Here is a 17728-nt window from a genome sequence, read left to right on the forward strand (position 1 = left end):
TGTACTTGAAGGTGAATCGGGTAGTTGAAGGTTTCCGTTATTAGAATAGTGGTAAACGTCAATGGTAGCATTGCATTCAGATAGAACTACCTAATTGGAGAAAGTACCCCTAGCCATCTGTGAACTCTTGGCAAAATGCCTATTAGGTATTTACAATACAACCATACGTTTGGACTTGTTACTTGTCTGCATACAACATCCTATCGCGCAAAATTGTATCACCATGAAAATTGCAATAGCACCCTCTCCGGCTCATTCATTGTATTTAAAGATGAAAAATATCCAAGACATAGCTATCTGAAGGCTATACTATATAGACTCAAATTCAGACTATGAGTTTCATCCTTAGTTCTCTGTCTCTATATCTTAGTCGAGAGCAACAATCGTGAACCACTCCTCCTGGGCGCTGTCCAGGTCGATGAACGCCCCACCACTGGGGCAAACATCAGCGGTGAGTGTTTGTGCGGCATAAGACTAGGTTGAGTAGTGTTAGCGTATCACAATACTATAGAAGCTGTAAAACTTACAACACAGGATTGTTCATCCGGAACGGCTACAGTGATCTGAAATCCGTCAGTATTACGTAGTAATTAATATCGTGAGATAAATACCAGGTTAAGGCCGTAGGTCTTTCCGTCTTCCGGTGCGTCGACACCGTCAGCGACGTCTGTGGTAACAGACTGAGCATCAACAGATGAGAAGTTGATCTGAGAGCAGAGCTTAGTAGCCCAGTCGAACTTCACTTGATCATCGAGGTCAGTGATAGACTGAGGAACATTGTTCTTCTGTCCAGGAGCAGGAAAGCAAAGCTTCTCGTTGGCTGCCGAGGCAGTGAGAGCAAGGCCGAGAAGGGCGAATGCAGCAGTTGAGAATTGCATGATGAAGGCGCGTAGGGGATCTTAGTGCTCGGTCTGATGAAAGTAAGAAGATGGGTGATAATTGTTTCCACGATTCAGTTGGCTTGGAGGCTATATATACCTAAACTTTTCAACAATATATTGATAATATTAATTTTCGGGAGATGAATTGGTCTGATTCATTGAGTTGTCATTCTATGCATTCATCATTGAGGCCAAGCGAAGTCATCAAATGCAACCATATGTAATTGAATACTACCTACTGGATTAAAAAGGACATCCATGTCTAATGAAGAACGGTAGGTATGTAAGAAGAGCGGACGAACTATACTTCTCTTTAACCGCTGCCGCTTACATCCAGCCCCAACAATAGAAGACCTCACCACCGCCGAGTCATACGAGCCTTTATCAGAAACCAGATACATGCCCTTTTACTATACCCAAACACAAAGTCCCTTATCTGTCTCAAGTTCAAGCATGCCATTGTAAGTTCACGAGATAATCGTGTTTCTTGTCATTCTTGCACTGGGATCGGGGCCAATATAATGCTAGAAAAACTCCGAACCTGTTCTCAGTCTTCATTGTCAGATTCCGCCAAGAAGGCAAGACTTTCCGAGAACAGTGAGATTTGCCTAATATACTAACTATATCTTATGCTTAAAAAGGCGGATGTTCGCTTTCTACAGGGTGCATCCATCTTTTACGGAGTACAGGGTTTAATGCGGCTTGCCCTGGTACATAGGACCCGCGATGAGCTTATTTTATCGGCAAATTCAGAAAATGGATGTTCATAAAACATTGAGGAAGTGTAGTCATAGATGACCCTGATATGGCATGCTAGCTTCACGTTTGACATTGACGTGAGCAAGAGGCAATGCAGCTTGATCAATTGATATCAACATCATAAAGAATACATGCCCGGCTAATGTATCCAGAAGACGTCGTATAACTCTGCATTCAGTTGTGACACTGTAGACCTGTTAAAAAATCGGGCCGATGCTTGTATGTAGGAATTGCAACCATGCGGTAGAGATTAATTTGTCGTTTCTGCGGGTAGTAGACATGATGTCTCATTTATACCCATAGTACTCTGGGGTAACGCGCATCTTTCCTTGTAACGTAAGAAGATAATTATGTAAACGAATTAGATTTTACGAAAGCTAGCTACTCCATTGGTAAGAAAAGGTGCATACTCGCGGTCTGGCCTTCAGTGCTGTCAGTAATCGACTTCTGGGAGGAGATATTCGAGTGCCAGAAGTGGACCCAGCGAGGTAGCAATTGAATGTTAATAATTGATCACTATCTGTCATTATCTCGTCAGCTATTTGATTATTATATACTAATAGTTTTACAATGTCTTTGTCGTGGCTTTTGGCAATATATAAGCGTGGCGGCCCAGACCTGGTAACTAGAACAGCTTTTTCATGGCAAGAGCTTCCAAGTGGAGTACTGAAGAGTTTATTAATAACAAGAGTAGATATTGCAAATCACTCTGATAGTTCATTTGAATAAGATTAAGATAGCTGCTAGTTTGCCTATTTTTTATGACTTGAGGCTTGTTAAGAACTATTCTAGTCTACTTGTCTATAGGTCTATACATATCGAGAGTCTTTTGTTATACTTACATACCCACTAGGTAGCTGCGAGTCTTATATCTATTTGTCTCATCTCTTACACCATCGTCTTTACTATACAGGTGGTAGGGATAATACGCATTTTCATCTAGGCTCTTTAAATAATAAAATGTTGGTAGGTCGCAGACTTCTGCTCGTTTCACCCAGATTTTAATACTGCTCAGGTGTTTAATAACTCACAAGAGTTATTTCTATTAACACCAACGCCCAAACGCTTAGTCAAGCAGCTTTCAAAACACTACCTAAAATACAAATAACATCTAAGTTCGTAAAAGCCATTTGCCAACTTGCAATAAATACAGATTATAAAAGATCAATTGCATATAGATTTGAAGGCTAATTTGAACATTTGCTAATGAATAATCGTTACTAGGTATAGTACTGTACTAGCTTCACCAATAATATTTTTACCACAATCTTGATAAACCATTATCTTTGTTTTAGTGTAAGCAGGTTAAGGTTTTGTTGCTCCTAGGGAATTTCATTGTATAATAGCACCTGGGTACTGAGGCAATGAGAGCGCTGGCAAGTTGTATATTGTATATACGTTAAATCAAATACCCTTTGCCCTTACCATCGTCCTTACCCTTTCCTTTCCCCTTTCCTTTACCATCGTCTTTTCCTTTTCCTTTTCCTTTACCATCATCCTTCCCCCTCCCCTTGCCTTTGCCATCATCTTTCCCTTTCCCCTTGCCTTTACCATCGTCCTTCCCCTTTCCTTTTCCTTTGCCATCATCTTTTCCCTTTCCTTTACCGTCATCCTTCCCCTTTCCTTTTCCTTTACCGTCATCCTTCCCTTTTCCTTTTCCTTTGCCATCGTCCTTTCCTTTCCCCTTTCCTTTGCCGTCATCCTTCCCCTTGCCCTTCCCCTTGCCCTTGCCCTTTCCATCATCTTTACCGTTTCCAAGTCCTCCACCCGTAATAAATATTTCATCGTCATATGGATAAGCTTCCACGGGATAGGCTTCGGCGCGCCCAGAGTCTCCAGTCACCACGTTACGCGCGTCTACTTCGGGATTGATATCACCCAACGATTTTGCCAGAGCGCTGCTGGCACAGGTGGCCACAAGGAGAGCGAGAGATGCCTTCATGGTTGCTTATATCTGTGGAGTTGTATGTCCTCTTTACTTTGCTGTCACGTAGAAAGATGTGCTGAAACAAACATGGCCAAGCAGATAATACGCTGGCTGTTCAGTTTATATACATGTATCAATGGAGTAGCGACCACAAAAAGGAATTGAGCACGTGCCCGCACCCATGCTAAGTTGGATCGAGTTACTCAACGTGGTCTTATTTCCTTAGGGTGACGAAGCATTCCCACCTGCAGCTTATTTCCCGCGCACAGATCACCTGTAGGCAGGCATTGAGTTAGAGCATGTTGAGGATAGCATCACTCTTTACGGAGTATATGGATACATTGCAAACATCAAGAGAACGGGGAGGACCGGCCATTGCCATAACAAGGTATAATATGCAAATAGACGCATGCAAGCAGTCATCCTATTACAAAGTTCTGTCACTTCGGGCAGCGAAGGGTACACACGTGGGGCTGAGAAACATCATTCTGTTAAACATGCATGTATTCCGTGTTACCTTATAGGTTGCTGCTGCAGAAACTGACTCATAGCTGCTAACAAACTGCGGAAAATTGCCTAGTGCATAAAGGTCATCTCGATATGGAGTAGAGTGATCGCCAGGAAGAGCCATGATCGGACTTTGTACCCGGGGAATTGCTTGTAGCACTGGGGCGGTGACGCGCGTATTCGATCAGCTGAGATTTCCCAGATTCTGTATTGATAGTGTGTTCATGTGGCATCAACAGCCGCTTTCTATTGGGTTGGGTGGTTGCAATTTTAAGCCTCGCCAATTCCAGGATTGGCAAGGTTCAATGTAAGGTTATTTTGATACAACGAATCTAACAGATGTTCGAGACTCTTACAGCGGTTGTCATACATGAACGACCCCTCATCTACTAGCTACATGCAGTTCTCTGCGCCTCACTATTACGCCTAAGTTCGCTGAAACGCCCGAAATATCTGCGACGAAGACGAACAGCTGGCCACTCGAAAGGTAACCGCCGGTAGTTCTGGACACATCAACAGATTCCTACATCAATTTTAGGCATCAGCAACAATTTGATAATCGAAACCTAAATACCCATTATTCTTATTAATGTTCTTATTAAAATGACACATGTACGAAACGCAGAGATAGATGTAGCTTCCATCTAGTTGGCTGGAACAAGAATCGGGTGTTTCCAATTACAGCACACGCGGCAACATTGCCTGTGCCATGAGCTGGGTTAGCCCCTAACACACCTGACGATCATACTTGATAGTCACATTGGCTTTTTTCTCTCTTTTTCTTATGTACAACTACGATTCGTTTTTTTTTTTTTTTTTTTTTTGGACCTCAATTCTAACAACTGCACAGTCACGTTGACAAGAGCTTTATTTATCCTACGAAAGAGCTATTGATACTATACTACTTATCCACGGCGTTATTCTTGAAGTTGAAGAATTGATTCCTAGATAACTAGGAACGCAAGATGAAGTTGATCATCATTCCCAATATACTCCCTTACGCAGCGGTGTCTTTGGCCTTCCAGCAGCGAATTATTTCCGGTGATGTTTGCACTTCGGCTTTATTTCAGGTCCCGCATTCTCAACAAGACCAGTTAGAAGGATGCAGATACTTTGGTCAGGATCGCTTGAATGCTGTCTCACTCACAAATTCATCATCCCCATGGACATCGCAAGACAATTGCCACAACAGCACTGAAACATTTTGCGTCTTTTCATCCAAGATTTTTGCAGGTGGTAGAGGCATATCCATTTTAACAACATCCGATCGCGCTGAGAATCTTCAACAGCTACCAGCATTTGTTGATGAAGATGCGTTATCAGGAGTGAATGAGCAACCGTCACCACCGTTCGAAGAAAAGGAGCTCCCTGGGAGAGGGCGTGGCCTCATTGCGAATAAGACGCTGCATCGTGGGGACAAAATATTTGCACATACACCCATCCTGATGCTGGACGGTGAGATTTTTGGAGAGCTAGAAACGGAAGAATGGCTGGAGCTGGAACATGCAGCCGTCAACAATCTCCCCCCAAAAACAAAGCAGATGTTTTCGGCACTATATGGCAGCCCTGTAACAGATCCAGTGAGTGATAGGATTGACACCAATGCTTTTGTGCTTGAGCTGCACGGGGTAACATATTACGCCGTATTCCCTGAGACAGCTGTAAGTGCAAGCTCTATATACTCACCGAAGCAAATGAACCATCAGACCTAACAACCAGCAGCGCCTCAACCATGATTGCCGCCCCAATGCGGCCTACTTTTTCGACAAAGAGACCCTTACACACTACGTACACGCTATCACGGACATTGCTCCTGGTACCGAGGTTACCATCACATATATTGATCCTCATATGTCGCGGGAGAACCGTCTCAAGAAGTTATCTTCCCTCTGGGGATTTCATTGTTCTTGCAGCTTATGTAGTCTTCACTCAGACCTGGCCCATGAATCTGACGAGCGCCTCGACCAGATTAACACCCTACGTGAGCGTCTGGAGGACTGGGAAACTGCGCCCCCACAAATGGCGCTGGCGCTTCTCAGTCTTTATGAACAGGAGCGTCTGCACGCTCCCTCGAGTTTAGCCTACTGGTATGCAGCTTTGACGAGTTGTGCGGAAGGCCAGTATTGGGACACCATACGATATGCGCGACTGGCGATCGAGTTGGGCATGCTGGATTACGGATTTAAAGATGAGGATTTCCAGCTCATGAGGAGCCTAGCAAAAGAACCAGAGAAAGAGACATGTTGGCTAACTAGATTAAAATGAAACCATCCGATATTAAACATTCTGTGAAACCATATGGTGATTGGCAATTACAGGAAGCATGTAACTTGGGCCAGATGAGATGGACAACATATATAGGATTTTGTTCCTCCTCAGAGTCGCCATCAGTATAGACCAGAGAAAAGCAATATTAGCAATATGAACTTTAAATGGTCATCAGTATGAAAGGTCTTGTTACACTAGCCCACCATCATTTTGGTTAGAATCGCTGTCGAATTTGCTACTTCTGCGGAACTTGGCGAGAAGTCGATGGATGGCCTCGTCTAATCGCCAATAGGGCGCATAGGACGCGGGAAATCCAATAATGATGATCAGAACTGAGATTGCGGTAGATACTGGGACTTCAGGGTGCATAATTCCGTCAGTTCGTTATTTCCAAGACGGGCAGCGTTTGAAAATGAGATCCATTCTGGGCAAGTTGGCGAGTAGCCCTTTGCCAGCGTTTCTAGAAAACAATTATAACTCACATGTAATTTTTGACACAAAGCTTAATGTCAAATTGTCGCTACCGAACTCTTTAGTAGGGATAGCGAAGAAGGCAGCGATGAAAGATAGAGGTTGCTATCGGCCAATTGCTGTTAGTACCTATTTCTACTAAATATCCAAATAGCGTTTCTTTTCTTCTCTCTCTGCATATGAGTGTCTAAAGGGAAGTGTTAGATGGTTGAGGGCTCACAAAAATAATGGTAACAATTGTAAACACCATCAGGGCTTTGCTCTGATTCCCACCCTCCTGCGTCATTACAGTCATTAAATGTAATTGTTCACCCTGAATAGGGGTATCGCGGGTGGCAATGACGTTGCTTTGTTTCTGTTTCATATCAACGAGGCTACTCAGCTACATTTTCCATCGTATTAGCTTGACGTCTAAATAATCATTCTGCTATTGTGTGCATGCCACCCATAATGCCTCAATATTCTTCCAGTTTTAGGGGCAGTGAAGGGGGGTGGATGTCAAAAAGAAGAGAAAGGTGACGAACCGCTTTATTGGTGTTTTTAGCGCGCTTAAGCATTTCTTGAATTTGGTTAGAATGCCGACGAACGGTACGAAGTGGAAGGCTTTGTTCCTGATGGCCCAAGCCCCAAATACTACTCCGTGTTACCACAGGCAAAATATCGATGCTGGAGGGGTAGTCGTAGTCTCTAAATCTGTCCTGAATCTCTTCAGAGTCGTATTCTTGCATCTTCCTGCTTCTAGGACCCCTTCGATAGTGCAACTTCGCGGGTTTCATATTGTCGTTTGTGTCGGAATCCCGTTGTTCCATGGTGCGAATGATCCGATCCATTGCTTTGAGAACTTCGTTCTGCTCTGTAAATACCATTTGCATCGTTTCCAGCTCGTTCTGAATATCCTTAATCTGGCTGAGAAGGGTAATCTCTCTATTTATGTCAAGAGCATAAAATCGACCAAACCTCTCGAGCAGCTTTCTGAGGTACTCATCCCGTCTGTTCTCGCCGTATATCTCTAGATTATTAATGTCCTCGATACTCGGAACATCCGATTCCAGAGAGTGCTCGCGATATTTGTGGCAAAGTCCCACGGAATCTTGAGGAACCTTCTCCTGTCGTAGGAGCCACTGAATGTTGTCCACGATCAGGTCTGCTGAACTTTGATAAGGATCATCTTTTTCCGATATGTTTTCAAGCTTCGTCATCCCTTCAAATTTATCCAAAATCTTGGTGCGAGTCTGCATCAAACTATTGAATGTGTTGAAGAGCAAGGTCTCTTCGTTCATCTGCACCACGGTGATGTAAGAATGATTAGCTGTCTGCAAAAGTCCATCTCGCATACAAATGGTTTGAAAAAGAACTTAGCGTACAATATCACTAATGGAGTTTTCATAAACCTCTGCAAAGTTTAGCATATCCGTGGAGTGATCAAGAAGTGCTCTTGAGCACCTGGTAGCAATAACCCCTGCAAGGTCGTATGGTGTTTTCACGGCATCGGGCCTCTGTTGGATGTAGGATCTCGTACTCTGTAAGACGTCGGTGGTGCGCCCTTGATCTAATATCGACCTCTTCTGAGTGAACAGCGAAGCCTTCAATTCAACGTCGGACCAATCTCTAGATGGGAAGCATGTGACGATCGCCTTGGCTTTCCCCGATTGATCAACGAGAATCCAAAGCCAAAGTTGATCCACCATAATGACTGTCAACGGATCTTCCACCTCCGGTTGCGTTTTTTTATTTAACTTCTTCTGATATCGGTGAACGGTTTGATCGGCATCTCGAATTATCGTGTCTGTCAAATTGTGATATAGATATTCGTCCAAAGTCCTTCGAATATGGAGAACGTGACGAAAGTTGAGATCGTGATTACTTTCAGACAGCAGGTATGTTCTTAATAGCATCTCATCCTTTTCCGATTTTTCAAGATTCTCGGAGGGCTCATTCCGCTCACGGCGAGGGAAGGTATCTCTACCAGAAACCCCTTCTGCTAGGAAATTTGATCTGTTTTGCATTGCTTCTTCTTCATCCCAATGAAGATAAGGCATCTGCTCTTCCCATTATTATATCAGCGGCTGTACTGATAATACACGGAATGAGCCATAAAAGATACTAACGTAGAGAACCACATGTCTATCTTTTTTAAGATTTCCAAATCCTATTATCCATATCAGTATATTACTTCACCACAAAGACAAGAAAGTATATCTAGCCATCGCTTACTATCACTCTCTTTATCTTTGAATGCCTCTGAAAAGTCGTGGCATGCTGGCATCATGAAGCGAGCGTGTGGAGAGCCTCTTGCTCCTTCATGTTGTCTCTTGACCCATCGATTTGGTTCCAGGACCTTATAAGCCAACGAAGGGTCTTCGTGATAGATTTTGCAAATAAAGCCTTTTTTTATGTTAGTAAATTACCCTCTTTATTTTCTCTTTTAAATTATGTATTCGTGAGTAACTCACCTCAGCCCATTTCATCTGTATTAAAATATACGCAAAACAATTCATTGATCTCAATAGAATTCATTGGAAAAATTATGCTATTACTTACATTGTTCGCTGGCAAGTGAAACCATTTAAAATTATGAGCTTTCCTATTTAGCGAAAAAAAACCGTCTGGTTTCCTCATTAAATCAGTTACACTTAGCTCTTCAAATTCTGGGGTTTTCTCTTCGTGGAAAGTGACTACTGTTGCTTCAAAGTGCTTATCAACGTTTGGATTCAGGTCTGTCGAGGATGCCAACTTTCCGGTACCCTTCTCGAATTCGAGAAGCCTGACAGTTGTTGAGTCTTTCTCTCTGGTCGCGGTGGTGAGCAGCTCCTTTTTGAAGTCTACCCTGGCCAGGACTCCGGCTTGTAATAGTGCTCGAATAATACTGTGCCTGTGTTTTGCGACCGCAAGTCGTAAGGCGTCCTCGTCCCCAGCACCATGAGTAATAAGGAACTCCGCAACCTTGGTTCTGTTCGCTTCTATTGCGCTCATAAGCGGCGTCGTCTTATGATTAACTTCCCCGTCAACCACCACTTCGACTTCTGTGTGAACTTTCGCACCGCGCGATTTTAAAACCTGAACAAGACTGAGGGCTCCTGTGCCTGCTGCTTGCACCATCTGGCGTGCTAGCCATTCTTCCCTCTCAGTCTCTTTTTCGAGCCGCATTTGGACCAATTTTTCGATAATTGCTGTTTGGTCTTTGCGTACCGCTATGCTGATCTCGTCTTCGATGTCTTTTTTTTCGAGAGAGGGCATGTTTTCTAGTGAAGGAATCTTGCCGAATTCAAGTATCTCATCCTTTAATGTCCCAAAATATTTGAGCAGTATAAGGAAAGAAACAAACACTCGTGTATCGTCTTTAAGTGCAGCAGCTTCGAGAGGTGAAGGCCCCTGAGTAGTCTTTTCTCTAGCCTTAGCGCTACCACCTTGATGTAGTGCCCGTCGGATTACAGAAGTCTGGCCGGCGAAGGCTGCACATGAGAACGGTGTCATCCCGAATTCATCTTCCACATAAAGAATGGATGGGTCTTGGTCAAGATATGCGGCAAACATGTTTTCATGGCCAAGTGCTGCGGTCCAACATAGAAGCCGTTGAAGTCTTGCTTCATTCGGAGATGGCGTTATATCAGGGAGGGTAACACTATTAAAGGCACGACTGGGTCGGCTTTTCCCATCCGTGGTAGACAAACTGGCCATGGACGCAAACACTTCCAAGTTTGACGGATAAGCGTTGAGAAGCACCACGATTCTAATATTGATTGAATCATTGCTTTTATAATTGTTTGGCTGAGGTATTTCGATATCAGCCTTTCCATCTTTGAAAGCATCCGGCTTTATTTTGGGGTCATGGCGGTTTGAACCGTTCAGCAGTTTCTTAATGTCGTTGTCGACTGTGTAGTAACCCACTTCTGCGTGTTGTATCGCAATGGGTTTATGAAACCCGTCTTGAATCTGTATCGTAAAAGAGAGGCTGAACTTGGCAACCAGATTTTTGCGACCGAAAATAAAGTCTGTAGGGCAGTTTAAGTCGATAGAAACTAGAGCTCCATTTATTTGATTCTCGGAGTGAGCAATCGAGGCGGTTGTATCGATGATGTCGATATCGTTGGTCAGATGCTTTGGACTGCGGATTTGCATAGTGAACGTAGTGTTTTTGAGAGCTCGATTTTGCCTGTGCGGGGTATATAGAGAATTAATCTTGCAGTATCTAATGTTTTCACATACAAGATGGATCGTAAAGAAAAGATTGAAGTGTACCGCAGTGTAGAGTACCGGATTTGATCAGTGAGCGTCTTTACACGTAGGTACCTTATATATATACATTCACAACAGCGAGTGCTTCCCAGCTGCGGCTGTATACTTGCAAGGATTGGCTCACTTGCTATATTGGTATTACAACATGCGCAATGCGTCCAAAAAAAGCAACCAGATAATAGACCTACGGGAAGGCTTTCCCGAGCTGTTTGGCCAGGTTTGTTACTGCCAAGTCACCTGCATATGCAAGGGAGAACAAGATTCGAATTAGAGTCGAGCGTTGGCCCCTGGGAAAGATAAGTAGGCATCCAATTGAATGCCTGTTCAACCCACCATAGTCTTTGAATGTACATGTATAAGGACAATGCAGAGCTGAATTCCAAGCCTCACACTGTACGCCGAGGATGGCTGTATTGCCCAAGTGCGCATGCATGCGTTATTCCGCCCACTCATCTCTGAGACCAAGATCAGAATAGCTAGAAATCAGAGGCGCAGGCAACTCAGGCTCTCTGTATACAAGCTGACACCGAAGAGGACAGCTGCATCCGAAATAAATTGCAGAAGGATTGAGAGTCCCTTTTTGGTTACGCCGGGTTGCACCACATTATCAGCTATACCCGATCCTTCGCTCTCTCGTATACAATACAATGATCCAGCCAGCCATGACCGGACGTATCCCTGAAGAGCCTCCGTCAGGCGACCAATGAGACTGAGGGAGAGATTCGGGCGCCTCAGCCGCCAAGTTACCTCGGTGCAAGCACAACCAGTATTTTCTGGTTGATAATTTATGCTGCATGCGGCTTAGAAATACTGGGACATGCCTCCAACAGCTCTCTTGTCATCGTGAAAGGTGTAGAGCGTAACACTGGGACTCGAACGTTGGGTGAGGTTTTACTTCGTGTACTCCGGACATTCAGTTTAGAGAGACTTATTTTACTTCAGAAGTCTCTTGGTTTATGAATTAAAGGCAGGGTAGAGTTATGTGTCATATACCGTAAAGCTGCGCTCGTTGTTTTTACCTGCGGTTGCCTTTCCGTGAGCTGAGACAAGGAACAGACGCCTTACCGTCACTCCGACCTCTTTCTATGAGCTATCATATTGAGTTAAGTGACAGAAAATATCAGTATACGCCGAAGTGTTACACTGTGCGCAGAACCCTTGAAGAGGCTGAGATTCCTTGATAAAGAAGGTACGGCTGGCGCTGTTCAGCTGGCGAGGGGGGTACTACAATAGCCATGGGTGGAGCTCATGCCATTGGTCACCGTAGACGATTCAATGTATGATGCAATGCAGAGCCCAGCCTCGTAATTTCGGTCATGGCGTTTGTGTGCAATACCACGATCGGAAGACTGACTGTAGTAAAACAGCATCCGAAGTTGTTTAGAACGCTACAACCGACGGGTATGAGGCTGTCCATCGCAACTACCAACCACAATGGTTCCATTTCCTCTTGAACGAAGAGTCACTCGAATAAAGAACAACAAAGATAGTAATAAGAAGCGTAATACTACTGCTGAAGGTTGCAGAACCTTGCTCAGTACTGATCTTCACGAGGCGCCTACCTGTATCTTGGCGCAACATGAGGAATAAGTCGTACTAGAAGACTCGAGAAGACAACATGAATGTTTGTCATCAGGTTTTATGCTGTCGCTTTTATCTCCAAAAAAGGATATCGTCTCGCTAAACGTCTTCATGAGAAAGTATAGTATGGACTCATCTATTAAAACGCAATGTATTGAAATGATTAATGATCTGAACGCGATGTCCAGTAGCAATGACACCGACGGCTATGGGGCTATGGCCATCTATTCCCGAATGGTACGCAACGTACATTGATACCTACATGTATGGATGCCCAAATCCTTCTCATCAATAGCGGGGAAGCTGCCAGCTATTGCGGCTGCAACTGAGATGCGGAAGATTTCCGACGGTAGGGAGTGCAAGATACTGTATATGGTCTTGTGATCCTCTTCCAAAAAAAAGAAAAGAAAATCCTCGGCTGAGAAGTTGTCCGCAGATGGTGGGGAAACATCAATATTTGGCTCTACCCTGCATCAGCCTACCCATCTCAGAGTGTATCTCGTATCTCTGCGGCTGTATTTAATCGGCTGTAGCTGCTCGAATATAGCTTGTGGTAATGTTCTAGTCTTTCAATCCAAAGGCTAGATATCACACCTTGGTCGAACCAGTTCCCTTGGCTTGTTTATATGGAGCTTGACCAGAAACAAAGCTCCTTTGTTGTACCCCGGCGGCTCTAATGCCTCGGGTGAATTGTCTCGGTGACAAAGCTACATCGCCAAAGAGGAATAAGTTAGATATTTAAAAGATCGGTGGGCGCCGTCTATAATCAAATCGAGTCGTTAACGGATTGAGCAGTTCCTGTCTCTAGCTAGACGGGTCGATCACTCCATCTCAAGCTTTATCTTGGCCTGCCAGTTGATCAGGTACAGTGGATGCATGGATGCTAAATAGCCCCCCCTCTTTCCACACAGAGTATGTCACAGTATGTGCACGTGAGCGTTGTGCTTTCTTTCTCCCTTGTTTTATCACCGTTGAACAAGATCGGTCAATACATGCCTATATATATCATTCTTCGCATCTTCATGTTCTACTTTCAAGCTTCTTCTAACAGTTCATCACCAACGTCTTGCTCTCTCAATTGGTTCAAGCCTCACGTCATCAAGCTGCTTTTAATAACCCACCACTAAACCTTAAGCATGCTAGCTACCCTAGATCCGTGCGGCGGGGCATTTTTTAGACGCGGCAGTGGGCCCCTCCATTTGGAAGCTGCCGTCGGTCCGTCCAATTCGCGCCCAGTCTCGACATCCTCAGCTCATGACGCTTGACTCTGTCGCTGCATCTCGCGATCAGAAGCATTTCGCCATCCAATATCCGCCTGCTATTGCTATTACTGATCTCCGGTCCCTGTATGCGCTGTGAATTCAGGCGCCAGCAGCTTACTATTTCTCTCTTCTCTCACTGTATTGGCTATCGCGCATCACTCAGTTGCTACTTTATTTCTTTTTGCTCGTCTTCGCGTCGCCTGGCCTCCAATGCTGTAACCCGCGCACACCATCCGTCGCTGTTGTCGCAACGGCACCTTGATAAACCGCAATTCTCTGCAGGTGCTGGAACGGATTGCGACACACAAAGCAAAATCTGTTGATGAAGGATTCTACCTTGCGGGACTGGCGACAAAGACGTCATTTGTTCCCGGTCAAAGTGAAACATCCAATCTCATCAAGATAACCACGAGCGCACCCTCCATAGCGCCTCCCCCAAGACAAGCATCATGGAGAGACCGCGGGGCCTGAGTGGCATGACCTTTGGCGAAGCCGTGATTATGGACAGCGAAGACAGCAATGGGCGGCAGCAAAACGCCGAAGCTGCACCCACTGCTGCCCAATTCCGATCGCCAATGACATCTAGGACCCGCTCGCTGTCCGACAGCACTGGCACGCCGTCGAAGCTTTCGCCCAGCCCGAGAATCGTCGAGACGTCGAGACGGACCTCCAAGGATGACAGCAGCATCACCCACCTGCCGCCGCCCGAGACACCGCGACGCTCGGAGCTGAGAGGCCTGTCGATCCAGATGCCACCACGGCAATTCACTCCACCACCGGGAACCCCATCCGGTGCCTACATACGGCCAGCTCCGTTGTCGCCCAAGCTGGATCACTCGCATACCTACGCTTCTCCCACCAATCTCTTACCCCGCCGCTCCCGTGGCCTCGATTTCTCGCGCGCTGCGACTAGCCTCCATCATTCGATGCTGGCTGAGCAGCCTTCGCCGGACTCGTCGCCAATGATTACAGACCGAGCGATGAATATTCCTCCTCGACGAGGGCCATATGGAGGGACAGAGCAGACGTCGACGTCATTGTGGTCTATGATGGGCAACCAGGAACGGCTTAATATCAGCACTTCACTGGGAAGCAACCATGCCCATGCCCCACCGTCAGACTCCTCTAGCTCTTCCTCTGAAGATGACGACATGGACGAAGACATGGACGAGGCCTATGTAACGACTCCCCAAGTGTCCAAGATGGGCATGCCTCCGGCGCCAGGTTCGCCCTCGATAGGTAGTCTTGCAAGCTTCCAGCACCGGCAACGGCACCACCGCAAACATCCCAAAATGAAGCCTCGCGGTCCTCTTGGCCTTGGATTCAACCTCGCTTCCGCTGTCCTCTCCAAGTCACCACCGACCAATTCAGCTGCGGCACGAGCTAGACGGGAGAGCATAAGTTGGCAGGCAAATCAACTTCATATCTCGTCGGGAGATATGGATGAGGGCGGTGCCGCAGAGGGGAGCAGTAGCGACCAAAGGAATGTGATACGCCGAGTTGTAACTCGGCGGGGGAATCTTCTGGTAAGAATTTGATTTGACTGGGGAATCACCGTCTACATTTTATCCATAAGCGACCCAGCTAACTGGTTTCTAGCCCAAGGCGAAAGCATTTGCGCGCATCCGGGCAGCGCTTGCTGAGGAGGGGGCACCAGCTGAAGCCGAATTCATAAGGGAGGCAGAAATCGTAAAGCAAGTCCGGGAAAGCGATGTCGACCTCGAGCCTCGTCATCAGCCCACAGGAGGGGATACAAATGCCATGACGACGGCTCACTCATCGCCTAATCTGGCCGGGAACCAGGAGACCCTAGAAGATATTCCGGCAGATGACTCAATGGGCGAGTTGGGCGCGAGTTTGTCGAGTAGCTTCAAACAGCATGCCATGAAGAATTCCAAAGGCAAGCAGTTTTGGGATACCTTTTCCGAATCCAGCGGAGCACGAACGCCTCCTCCTGCATCAGCCCTTTTACCTCGGGGTTCATCATCGGGGATGAGTGAGGATACTAATATGGACTCACCCTCCCTAAGCTCTGCTGCTTTCCATGTAAGTATTTCACCTCTTTTCGCGCCGTTCTAAAGCAATATCTAACACATAGGATGATTAGAACGGCCAATTGCCTAGCGCAGCAGAAATTACGCGGCGAATCAACAACAAACGCCGTCGAGACGACGACTTTGACCCGACAAGCTTCAAACGCCGTGCCGTCAGCCCCAGCATCAGCGCGCACAACTCGCCCGTTGTGCAAAGTCCAATGCAGCGCGACGTGATGCCATGGGGCTCACGGCCAGGCAGCACCGGCGGCGATAGGGGAAGCAGTGGCCAGAGCGAGTCGGGGAGCTTGGGCGGAACGCCAGCGAATCCCCCCATAGGCTCGACGGGCCAAGTCAGCAGGAAGGGGAGAGTCGGATTGCAGGGGATGGTTGATACGAACGACGGCATCATGCGCATGAGCATTGAGTGAATATCGGCGGGCGTATCTGGGCGGGTTACATGCTTCGCATTGTATTCAGGATCTCGGCATGGGTGTACGGTGGGAGATGGGAAAGGCTTTATTGCATTGTACGGCGTTGGCGATCCTGCCGGAATGGACTGGCAAATGGGATCTATGGGAATTCGGGACAAGGTGTATTAACTCATGTATCAAAGGGGCGGCTTAATCATGTATTATTATTTCAAGCGTTGACACATCATATAAGAAGCTGAATATGTACATTTCCATACATTAATTTGGTCGTGGAGATGTCAAAGAAGATGAATGAGTGATTGATAGAATCTACTGCTTTCGTTGCTATTCGTTCTGGTATCTAATCCTGAATGCGTCGAGTATTACAAGAAATATAATTATAACTGGGTGTTTTTTCCGTTTTGCTTCTTCACTGGGCAAATGCATAAAAAAAGCCGCACAATCCAACGCCAGCTGGTTTCCTACCAGCATATGATGCAATCTCTCTTCATCTTCCAAACACAGAATCTTCCCGTCTTTCACACAACCTCCATCTTAAAACTCGACAACACCGATGCCCTCTTCGGGGACTCTGAGCGTTCCGAGCTTTTCGTCCAACCACCGCGCCAGTTCGGCGGCCTGTCTCCTCATCGCAACTACAGGCGGAGCGCTCGCGCTCTCCAAGCTCGATGTTGTCATGCCACCCGCGCTTATCAAGCTTTCCACCTCACTGGGGCTTCCAACGCCGTCCCCGTTTTCATGGTGAGCATGTGACGACGTATGGTGGAGATCCTGCAGACTATACGCAGCGGGACCGACACAGACGAAGAGAAGACCGCATTTCAGACGCCGGATAATGACGGTACCTTCGCTAAGCTGGACAGTAATGGTAACGGGCCTGATGGTGCGCCTTGGCCGCTGCTTGGATCGCGCTGACTCGGTCGCGTGCGGGCCGTCGGCATCCTCATCCTCGTCCTGGCTAAGATGGTGGTGGTCGTCGCTTCCATGGGGACTGCCGGGCGAACTGCTCATAGGATCGGGCGTGCGCGATCCAGGCAGCGCAGTCGGGATGGCGGCCGAGGAGGATGTGTGGATGGCGAGGAGGGAGGCGGCGACGGTGGCGTGGGTGCGCAGGACGGAGACGGGCTGTGAGGAGGCGTGCGCGAGGAGTTTGCCTTGGGAGGTGGTGAGGAGGAGAGTAGGCAGATGGGCGGTCTGGTGGGAGTGGAGGAAAGTGTTGAGCCTCTTGGTGAGGAGGAGAGGCGGCGTGGCGCTGGGGACGGACATGGCGACGGTCGGGGGTTTTTCTATGGCCGTGGTTTTATTGATACTCGTGAATTTTCTTGGTTCCCAGCGCTTTTGGAGTTGTCGGCGAGTGTTTCGGGTAGTA

The 17728-nt window shown here is 46.6% G+C and overlaps 6 protein-coding genes across 6 annotated transcripts; 2 read left to right on the forward strand and 4 right to left on the reverse strand.

Moving 5' to 3' along the window:
- Positions 1-366: 366 nt before the first annotated feature.
- On the reverse strand, positions 367-878 carry M431DRAFT_86819 (hypothetical protein; the record flags this gene model as incomplete). Its single annotated transcript, XM_024923719.1, has 3 exons — positions 367-474; positions 528-563; positions 612-878. 3 exons carry the CDS (start codon positions 876-878, stop codon positions 367-369), a joined length of 411 nt encoding a protein of 136 aa, XP_024773733.1.
- Positions 879-3039: 2161 nt separating this feature from the next.
- Positions 3040-3582, reverse strand: M431DRAFT_496010 (hypothetical protein; the record flags this gene model as incomplete). The annotated part of the gene is made up of 1 exon (XM_024917443.1): positions 3040-3582. One exon carries the CDS (start codon positions 3580-3582, stop codon positions 3040-3042), a length of 543 nt encoding a protein of 180 aa, XP_024773734.1.
- A 1457-nt stretch (positions 3583-5039) lies between these two features.
- M431DRAFT_531642 (hypothetical protein) lies at positions 5040-6339 on the forward strand (the record flags this gene model as incomplete). The annotated part of the gene is made up of 2 exons (XM_024920835.1): positions 5040-5735; positions 5797-6339. The coding sequence occupies 2 exons, from the start codon at positions 5040-5042 to the stop codon at positions 6337-6339; spliced, it is 1239 nt and encodes a 412-aa protein (XP_024773735.1).
- On the reverse strand, positions 6305-10932 carry M431DRAFT_145036 (hypothetical protein; the record flags this gene model as incomplete). Its single annotated transcript, XM_024912690.1, has 9 exons — positions 6305-6698; positions 6825-6918; positions 7034-7195; positions 7338-8093; positions 8178-8852; positions 8922-8962; positions 9034-9198; positions 9263-9281; positions 9355-10932. 9 exons carry the CDS (start codon positions 10930-10932, stop codon positions 6532-6534), a joined length of 3657 nt encoding a protein of 1218 aa, XP_024773736.1. The 3' UTR covers positions 6305-6531.
- A 3409-nt stretch (positions 10933-14341) lies between these two features.
- Positions 14342-16356, forward strand: M431DRAFT_87388 (hypothetical protein; the record flags this gene model as incomplete). Its single annotated transcript, XM_024923793.1, has 3 exons — positions 14342-15418; positions 15498-15938; positions 16000-16356. The coding sequence occupies 3 exons, from the start codon at positions 14342-14344 to the stop codon at positions 16354-16356; spliced, it is 1875 nt and encodes a 624-aa protein (XP_024773737.1).
- A 537-nt stretch (positions 16357-16893) lies between these two features.
- M431DRAFT_87344 (hypothetical protein) lies at positions 16894-17625 on the reverse strand (the record flags this gene model as incomplete). The annotated part of the gene is made up of 1 exon (XM_024923789.1): positions 16894-17625. One exon carries the CDS (start codon positions 17623-17625, stop codon positions 16894-16896), a length of 732 nt encoding a protein of 243 aa, XP_024773738.1.
- Positions 17626-17728: the final 103 nt, after the last annotated feature.

This window comes from Trichoderma harzianum (genome assembly GCF_003025095.1).
Source record: "Trichoderma harzianum CBS 226.95 unplaced genomic scaffold M431scaffold_7, whole genome shotgun sequence".
In the NCBI taxonomy this organism is placed as follows: domain Eukaryota; kingdom Fungi; phylum Ascomycota; class Sordariomycetes; order Hypocreales; family Hypocreaceae; genus Trichoderma; species Trichoderma harzianum.